General features: G+C 37.7%; 1 protein-coding gene across 1 annotated transcript in view; it reads right to left on the bottom strand.

The window, feature by feature from the left end:
* NBEA (neurobeachin) overlaps positions 1–9,991 on the bottom strand; it is a 685,423-nt gene that overhangs the window by 274,849 nt on the left and 400,583 nt on the right. Inside the window, exons 36-37 of the mRNA XM_023740363.1 lie at positions 9,447–9,514; positions 5,849–5,973 (exon numbers count right to left, since the gene is read on the bottom strand). Of these exons, the coding sequence (XP_023596131.1) occupies positions 5,849–5,973; positions 9,447–9,514 (193 nt within the window). The remainder of the gene's footprint in view (positions 1–5,848; positions 5,974–9,446; positions 9,515–9,991) is intronic.

The following is a 9,991-nucleotide window of genomic DNA, read 5'->3' as shown; positions in this document are numbered from 1 at the left end:
CTCATCCAATACATTCCTAATTCCTCTCATCCAATACATTCCTAATTCCTCTCATCCAATACATTCCTAATTCCTCTCAAGGCATTTTGGAAACGTCCCTGCTTCTCTGAGGTCTGTTCCAACCTGCCAGGATGAATGAGCAACTCTCCCCTGTACACTCTATGAACCACCACCTGCTCCCATGATAGGCGTCCATTGCTTCCCACCAGACAGAGTGTCCCAACCTCCATCCCACTGATACTCGGGGCTGGATCTTCTCTTGTTGTGGGGTGTTGTCCTGTGCATTATAGGGTATTTAGCAGCATTCCCTACACACTGTATGTCAGTAACCTCAGCCCTCCACCCTGTCCTGAGAATCACAATGTCTGTAAACATTGGCAAATGTGTCCTGGGGGGCAAGCCCACTCTCCTACCCCCATTGAGAACCACTCCACCAGACTGTGTGCTGTTAGAGAGCACACTGTTTGTCTCCTTCTCTGAATCCAGCATCTGGGGCGTGCACAGCATGGAGTAGATGTTCAATCAATTCTGTTAAATTAATAAAGTCACTTGATTCCTCTGAATCTAACACATCACCCATTTGGTTATGTTGGAGAGTCAGGTTGGAGGCTACAAACAGATTCAGATATGAAATATCCGTAAAATGCATTTTATAAGCATATTTCTTAATTAGTATTTACATAATCCATTTTAATTATTTTAAAAGACTATAAAAATCAAAGGTAAAGACAAGAATCTGACATCGGCACCAGAAAGAGCTGGGAGATGTCTCTCTGACTTTCTTTCTTTCTCTCTTCTCTTTAAAAAACTTGTATCATTAACTTTTCAATAAATTATTTTAACCTTAACTAGATCACCTATTTCATCCCAAATATGGGGATTCAATTAATAATGCACTAACAAAAAATGGAGTTATCAATTAACAATCATAAAGAAGATGTTTACTGTACTCTCTACATAATACAAATGAGTTACTACCAAAATAAAAAAAAATACCCGTTGCTGTCCAGTCGATTCTGACTCATAGCGACCCTCTAGGACAGAGTAGAACTGTCCCATAGAGTTTCCAAGGAGTGGCTGGTGGGTTTCAATTGCTGACCTTTTGGTTAGCAGCCAACCTCTTAACTACTTTGTCACCAAGGCTCCAAATGAGTTATTAGGTTAAAAAAAAAAATCAAATCCTCTTTCTCAAATGTTATAATGGTAAATTTAAAAAAAAGAAGTCAGATGATCTGATATCTCCTTTCTCAACAACTGTATCACTGCATCAGTGATCCTGACTCTCCGTGCTTTGCTTACTTCTTGATGACTGCAAGCAGCACATTACACTACCCGTGCATATACCATCAGACTAATTTAATTTCAGATTCATTACAGAGTTGCTTTTTATCCGTCAAGGTCAGATCTTGGTAGCTTCCCAGGCTTAGATAAATCAGGTGTTAAGCAGACGCATCTCTGAGGACCCTAAGAACCAACTCATTTGCAGTTCTCAGCATATCTGATTATTTATTGCCAAAGAAATGACTGATTAACTTTGTCATCCTGGCTCCATGTTTTTTTTCCTCGGGCTGAGGCAGCCTGCCCTCTTCTGCGACGCCCGATCAGACCTATTTAAGATGATGTCTTTGATGACAGGCTTTGATGAAACATTGTTCCACTGTAATTTTATGGGAGGCAAACAGAGGCCTAAACAAAAACTGACAATCAGCACGGACAACCAGAACTTACTGAGATTCTGCACTATTCCGCAACAGCTAGAATCTTCATATACCACAAGGTGACTAGTCTAGGTTTTGTTTCAATATGTACACGATATACAAAACCCTCCTTTTTCAGTTATTTCTTCATTAGCTAATTTGTCCTGAAGCATAAAACCTTGTAGGTCAAAAAATTATCTATGTATATATAAAATTAGTTTATGAGTTTGAATTTTAAAATATGTCTAATATTATTCCATTGCTGTGCTCTGTAAAATTCCTGGTAACCCATTAAATTTGCACTTGTATGAGATTTTACTATTAGAAAACACCTAAATAACACCTTCCATTCACACAAAATTAGAACATTAAGCATCAGAGAAAAAAATCACATGCCTCTAGGTTTTTATTAATCACATTCCAACACCAGAGGCTGAAAGTATATCAAATCACACCAAATCTTTTGCAATGACAACCTCATAAATTATTCAACTCATTAGTATTACTAAGAAGCATGAAAACTCCATCAGTGGTAAGGATGTTTTCCAACAGAAAAAAAGGTCAGCCAGAAGTTTTAATAATGAAATCTAAGGGAAACCTCTTCCAAGTATTTATGAAAGAAAATCATTGTCCTTTATGACTCCTTGAAATTCTATCCAGTTCTGATTGTTTGCTCATTTAAGGGAAAGTGTTGTTATTACACTCGTTTTGAGGTTCCATATAAATGGCCTGAGAATAATGTTATGAAATCCAAATTATGGCTAGATGTACTGACCAGTGGTTCACTTCCCAGGAATTGTTTCAATGGCCACTTAAACAGTCCCTGTTTAAGACATTCCAGGCTATCCTCCCAGCTTCTACAACTTAAAGTTCTGAAACACTTTGATCACTGCTTCAAATGCTTCTAGCCATACTGCAAATTTATCCATAAAATATTCTTTTGTTCCTAAAACATTTCTGTTGCTACCATGTAGATGAATATATAAAAAATGTTTCCACTACAGTTTATAGCACACTTTCTGTGCATTTAATGCTTACTTTCAAGACTGAATTTAACGAAAGGGACACTGAAATACAGTAATTATTTAACATACAGGAAGAAATAAGCACAATTTCAATTTGTCCTGGAAGCTCACTCAGAATTTGTAAGTTTGTGCTATAAATACACCATTTATCTATGTCAACACAACACCACAACACTTGATCATGTGGATGTTAGTCTACACACTGCCAAACCTGAAGCCATGTGAGCATGTAAATGTCCAATGGCGGGCAGAAAGAGCATCCAGAGGATGGGGTGGGTTTTCTTCTTTATGTGGATGTTCTGGCAATATGTGAACACAAAGCTTTCTTTAAAATACACAAAACCTGTTTTCAATTAAGGCTTTCAACATCTATTTTTATTGGATGAAGTGTTTTGTAATAATTACTGACATTTTCTTCCTATTTCTTCTACAGAAATACTTCATACTTGCTTAGAGGGGACATTAAGAGGTTGGAAGGAGGTATAGTGCCACGTTTTTCTCTTGGCAGTTTTAATTCCTCCCTCTGCTTCTAAGTACAGCTCACTCTGGGACATGCTTTCCACCAGCCCTGGCCACATCCTCCATATTTTACTTCCAACTCTCTACCTGAGTCCAAGACTCCACAGATGTCAACTGCGATAGGGGCTCAGAGGCATACTCTGGATCTCGTTCTGGAGGTAGAGCTGTTCAGTCTCTTTGTCTTCCACTCCATGACCCTAACCTTGAGAATGACCTTGGAGTAACTCCAACGCAGGTACCCTGGAGATCTCCTGAGTATTTTATGGCATAAATGTGGTCTTTGTTCTTGAGATGCATAAAATAAAAACATGATCCTGTTTCCTTTTACCAAAGAACCCAAAGCAATGAGGGACTCAAGAGAAACAGGTTCTGCATACTGCTGCTGACCCAGAATATGAGCATCACAAACCACTGCATATTTTATAATACACTCTTGTAGTACCAAAAAACCCCAAACCTGATGCTGTCAAGTTGATTCCGACTCATGGCGGCCCCATGCGCACATAGAGGATATTTATTATCATCTACACCTCTTATCTACTTCACAATTTTTATTTTAGGTTCATTAATGATAGTTACTACGTAGGTTACTAAAATATGACTTAATCTCTCTCAAAAAATATTTGAAGGCAAAGGATTTCAAATTTGTTTCTGATAGGCTTTGACACAGGTTTAACAATAGAAAATGTTTTACATGTTAAACATATTAAAGTATCCACTTTTATTGAGAAACAAAATAACAATTTTCTAATAGATCCTTTTCTCAAAGCAACCTGTAGAATGTAGAATACAGTATTAACATAATGTGGATCCTATATAATTAAAGCTTCGGGCAACTCAGTATCACTAATAATATCCCTCTAGCCTAGCTCCTGCTACAAATTGTCTATAGATTTTTCTAATTTCACTTGAGAGGAATTCAGAATGAATTGGTTAAAAAAGTCTAAATTACATGGTAAGTGAAATGAAGGTTTAATAATTTGAAGTTAATATTATGAAGCATGCTACTGCTAAGTAGGTATTTCTAAGAAACTCTCCTATAGAACATAAAGACAACACTCATTTTAAGTTGGTATCAAATCCTTAGGCAATCTTTTGAGTTGATTAAAGAAATCCCCTGGAGTATAGGGCACCTATAATTTTTTTAAGTATATTTTCCCCTATAGTTATTTTTACTATATAAAGTGACTTTACAACTTTTATCCTCAGTATAATAGTTTCATATGAAATTCTCACGTATTTATTTAATGTTTTGAGGCTTGTGCTTGACTACTAACCGAAAGGTTGACAATTCAGGTCTACCCAGCGGTGCTGCAGAAGAAAGGCCCGGCTGTCTACTTCTGTAAGATTACAGCCATTGAAAACCCTATGGAGTGCAGCTCTGCTCTGAAATAGGTGTGATCGCCATAAGTCTAATTGACTCCATGGCAATTATTATTTTTTATTTAGACTTAATAAGTTACATCAGTTAAGAGCAGACTGGGGCTACACATTTTAAAACTCTGGACATTCTGTCTTTTTATTAGGATTGAAAATTTTCCCTGTTCAATACATCAAGCAGATGAATGGAATTACATGCTATGAACTATGGTAAATTTTGAAACAGACGGCTCACTTATTACTTTCAAATAAATGAAAAGGAACATAATAGAAAACACCAATAACAGTAAGAACAGAAGTGGTTATTTAATAACAAAAATATACGCACAGTGTTAATTTGGGTATTTCCTGAGTGTGCATGACTTATAACATTCTGATATGATCAATCCAAATTAAACTTGCTAGAGCATTTAAAAACAGACAGACAAAATATCCCTATGCATACTTCCTGGAGGACAGCAATCTAAAGTAGCAGCATTTTTATTAAACTACAAAAATACTTTGATACTTCCTTTCTCTTGTGCACATTCTATAAAGGACAATGCAAGGCATGGTTCTAGTGTAACGTAACAGTTCGTGATATCGTTAACGCAGGGCGGTTTTTCTTATATAATTTTCAACCCTTCGGCAGACTGGGACTTTGTTAGCTGATTGTAACTGAATTACCTTTTTTTTTAAAAAATGAAAAGACTAGTGCAGAACAGGATTAAAATAGAAAATATCATGTAATGAGGATATCGATAAAACATCTGTTTTGGTTATACATGTAAGTGTTTGCATATGTATATATATATACAAAATACATACATGTGTACACACCAAGTTATACACAAAATATGGAAGTATGTAAGTCTGAGTACAAGACTACACCGAAATATCCATTTCTCATTCTGGGTCTTGCTCACCAAAGCTTGAAAGACACTACGGAAGAAACTGAGCTGACTCTTGTTTTAGGATGTGTGAGACAGTCGCTGGATAATAATGAACTGTGCGGAGTCCTTTAATCTGTTAAGAGAAGTTGAAGGGTCTAAAAACATGTCTGCTGTGAGAAATACTGGGCTGATAAGGGGCATCCTAAACTGATGCAGAGGACAAGGCAGAACAACATCTTTCTGACTTATGACACGGAGAATTTCAAATACTGGCAAAAAAAAAAAAAGAATCCTCAGCTGCAATGAGCCCCCTCACGTACAAAAGTACTTTTGCATTAGAGGCAGGAGCACTGACCGTATTCGATTGCAGCTTTGAGCAGCGCTTCAGCGTGTGTGGAGCCAAACGCATTACGAACGAATCGTCTTCTCCGACGCAGGTCGTCTTCCCAGTAATCCAGACGCCAGAAATCATGCAATTGGCTAAGAATGGGAAAGAAAGCAAAAGTAATCACTACTAATAACCATGCATAACTGGAAATACATTTTCCTCCTAAAATTAAAGCTTTATTTCTTCGGTCTTGTTGGAAAACTAAGACTATTTTTGAGATATTTATATTTTATACTTGTGTTTATATGCATATGTTTCCCATATAAATGAACAAAACTTAAAAAAGTAACACTCTAATATTTTAGGCATCACAAAACTCAGCTCTGCTCTCTCTTCAGTGTTCTTCCTTCTACTGGAAACGTTCATCACAGGGAGTTGAGCCACAAACCCAGCATCAAATCACAGGCACTAATAGCACAGTCTGCTTTCTTTCGCACCAGGACAGACTAACTGCAAATAGTTTGCAATTTAATGACCATAGTCTCTTAGCAGACTGAATTAAGAAGTATAAAATATTGCCCGCTTGAATTCAGTGGAACAATGATTAAAATGATGTGCTGAAATATTCATTGAAATAATTCCCCACTGCCCTCAGCAACCTGAGAAAAGTGCAATTTTATCCATTATTAATAATACTGAATTAGAGCTGCAAACAATTCCAGGATGTGGTAACTGTCTTGGTAAATTATTATCCCAACACTAAATGCGTCCTTGGATGATTTTACAGCTTTTGGCTAATGTAAACCTCAACAACCACGGCCATCACTGGGTAACGCTGCCTTTTCTGACTCTAAACCAATATTAAAAATCCACGAGGTATTTCAGAAACTGCTGAAATATGTTCATCGTATACATCATTGAACATTTTATGATGTTGTTTATGTTATCAATTTAATTTCAAAAAAAACATTGGTGATAAAGCCACTGCTTTAGAAGCCTGTTTTTCTGTTTTCTCTGATAATATGCTCAAAAGATACCTTATTTTCCTGAGCATTACTATTCATAAAAAATATATAAATGCTTTCATTGAAGATTTGATTTAATTTTTTTTATTTTGATTTTTTGTTGTAGGAAGACACTTTAGAGTAAGTTTGATTAAGGCAGAAAGTGTATATGTTTTGCTCATTGTTATATCTCTAGCACAATGCCTGACACAGAGCACGTTTTCAATAAATATTTAATAAATTAATTAAAACAATTTTTTATTTCGAAAATCTACAGACATGAATCGTTTTAGATAACCATTTAATTTTGAAAAACATGTTAGATTTTATGGCTATATAATTTTGTTATCTATGACTTGATTGTAACAGAACACAACAATGTAAGGGACATACAAAAGGAATGGTAAAATTACAGGCATTTTAACTATATTTTAATATATTTTTCTATAAATATTAAAATAACAATTTTTTCTATAAAATAATAATTATGTGATGCATCATTAATATGGACAGTGTATCTCTGCCACTAATTTAAAAATAGGATCATTTCTATCCATCTAAATACAGACTGATCCCAGTGGTTAATGGAAAACCACACTAAAATCTTGCTATAATGTAATTTTCTGAAGCTATAAAGATTTTCCTTAACAGTATGCTAAAATTAAATAATTAAATCCACCAGAAGAGACTAGGTACCTAATGTTATCTCAGATTTCTCACCACAGACATACTTTTCCTCCATTCAGCATAAAACTGCCGCCCCGCACAGCAAAGGAGGTGTGGGGAGCTCAGACGTGCACACTTGGGGAGCTGTAACAAGGTGCCCCAATACCCCCACTGCGGTGGTGTCACAGAAGTCCAAGTACACAGTCAGAACTTTCATCTCCACGTAACGAGGCCAGTAACAAGGCACCCACCCACCCAGAGTCAGTGGAGACCATGTGGGGGCCTGGATTTCCACTCCCATAGGCATCCTCCTCCTGCCCCCACTGGCTATTCCCACTGGAGTGTCAGTAGACCCCACGCGGGGGGATGGAAGTCCCTTCACTGCCAAGCAGTAACGAAGAGGGTCCTCCACTCTTGGGGTGTCAACTGAGGCTGAGTGGGAAGCCTTGGTTCCTACCTCTACCTGGCAGTAATTGGACAGCGGGCTCAAGCATAGCAATGACTGTGAGGATGGCACAGGACTGGGCAGTGTTTCGTTCTGTTGTACGTGGGGTTGCTATGAGTCAAAACTGACTCAATGGAACTTAACAACAACAGTTATGTCCAACTGACTTTTGACAAAGGTGCAAAATAATTCAATGGAGGAAGAGACATAACCTTTTCTCAAATGGTGCTGCAGCATGGGAACATCCACACGTAGGACGTAAACCTCAAACAGAGCAACCGGAACAGAAACAATGAGAATGCTCATGCATTGTGAAGAGTGTAACCAATGTCACTGAACCATCTGTGTTGAAATTGTTGAATGGGAACCTAAACTGTTGTGCAAACTTTCACCAAAAACACCATAAATTATTATTTTTAAAAAAGTAAGCCTCAACCTAAGTCTTACATCTTCTACAAAAATTAACTTAAAATTGATCATGAACTTAAGTGTAAATTGTAAAACTATAGAACTTTTAGAAAAAAATAATAAGAGAAAGTCTTCAGGATCTAGGGCTAGATGAAGAGTTCTTAGACTTGACACTAAAAGCACAATTTATAAAAGGAAAAATTAATAAACTGAACTTCATAGCAATGAAAAACATTTGCTCTATAATGCACTATATTAAGGGGATTAAAAGACAAGCTACAGAATGGGAGAAAGTATTTGCAAATACATATCTGACAAGGAATTAGTATCTAGAATACATAAAGAACTCTCAAAACAATCCAATTACAACGTGGGCAAAACCATGAAGAGACATTTCACTAAAGAAGATACACAAATGGCAAATAAGTACATGAAAAGATGTTTAACATCATTAGCCATTAGGGAAATACAAATTAAAACCACGATGAGTTGTCACTGCACATCTATCAGAATGGCTAAAATAAAACAGTGACAATTCCAAATGCTGGCAGAATGTGGAGAAACTGGACCACTCACGCATAACTATTGGGAATCAAAGTTGCCAAGCCGCCGTGGAGGACAGTCTGGCTGTTCCTTTAAAAACTGAACAGGCAACCACCGTACAAGTCAGCCACGGCCCTCCGGGACGAGTGGCACTGGGAATTTATCCCAGAGAAAGGAAAATACGTGTTCACACTATAACCCGTACGCCAGTGTTCACAGCAGTGTATCTGTAATCGTCACAGACTGGAAACACCCAGAGGTGCTTCAGTGGGTGAGCGGTTCATCCACACCATGCACGCCACTCCACAGAGAGACGGGAAGAACTGCTGACACACAACGATGGGACGATTCTCCTGGGAATTACGCTGAGTGTAAAAAGCCAACCCACAAAGCTTACATACTGCATGATTCCATTCAGGTAGCAGTCTTGAAATGACAAGATTATACATATGGAGAACAGCTCAGTGGTTCCCAGGGGTTAAGAAGGTGAGGGTGGCAGGGAGGTGGGTGTGGCGAAAAAAGAGCTACATGAGATAATGGGAATGTCCTGCATCTTTACTGTCTCACGTCCACATCCTGGTTGTGACCTTGCACGGCCGTTTTGTGAGATGTTACCATCAGGGGGTACTGGGTAAAGGATACAAAGGATCACTCTGTGTTATTTCTTACAACTGGATATGAATCTACAGTGGCCTCAAAACAAAAAGTTCAATTAAAAATGTTTCCTCACCATGGAGGGTCATACTATCGTAAGACCCTAATACACACACACACACACACACACACACACACTTTCCTATACTCATACATATAATTAAGTTAGACGCATTAATTTTTTAAATGTCCAAATTCAGTAGCTCTAACCTCCATGATACTTATTTACTTGTCATGATGACAGACAAAACTTGCCAGCACTATCTCTGCTCCTCCAAGAAATCTGCAAAAACCAGAAACAAAACCCTGGACCCTCACTCCTAGGGTTAATTTCTGTCTCAGTTTGGGAATACCATGCTGTAGTACTCGGCCATTCAGCAGTGTTGACTGAGCGCTGATGGTGCAGAATATTGCCTACGAGCCAAGTGATGTCAGTAAGGGCAAGGGGGG

Source organism: Trichechus manatus, unplaced genomic scaffold (assembly GCF_000243295.1).
Source record: "Trichechus manatus latirostris isolate Lorelei unplaced genomic scaffold, TriManLat1.0 scaffold00153, whole genome shotgun sequence".
Classification (NCBI taxonomy): domain Eukaryota; kingdom Metazoa; phylum Chordata; class Mammalia; order Sirenia; family Trichechidae; genus Trichechus; species Trichechus manatus.
This window is presented reverse-complemented; position numbering and strand designations above follow the sequence as displayed.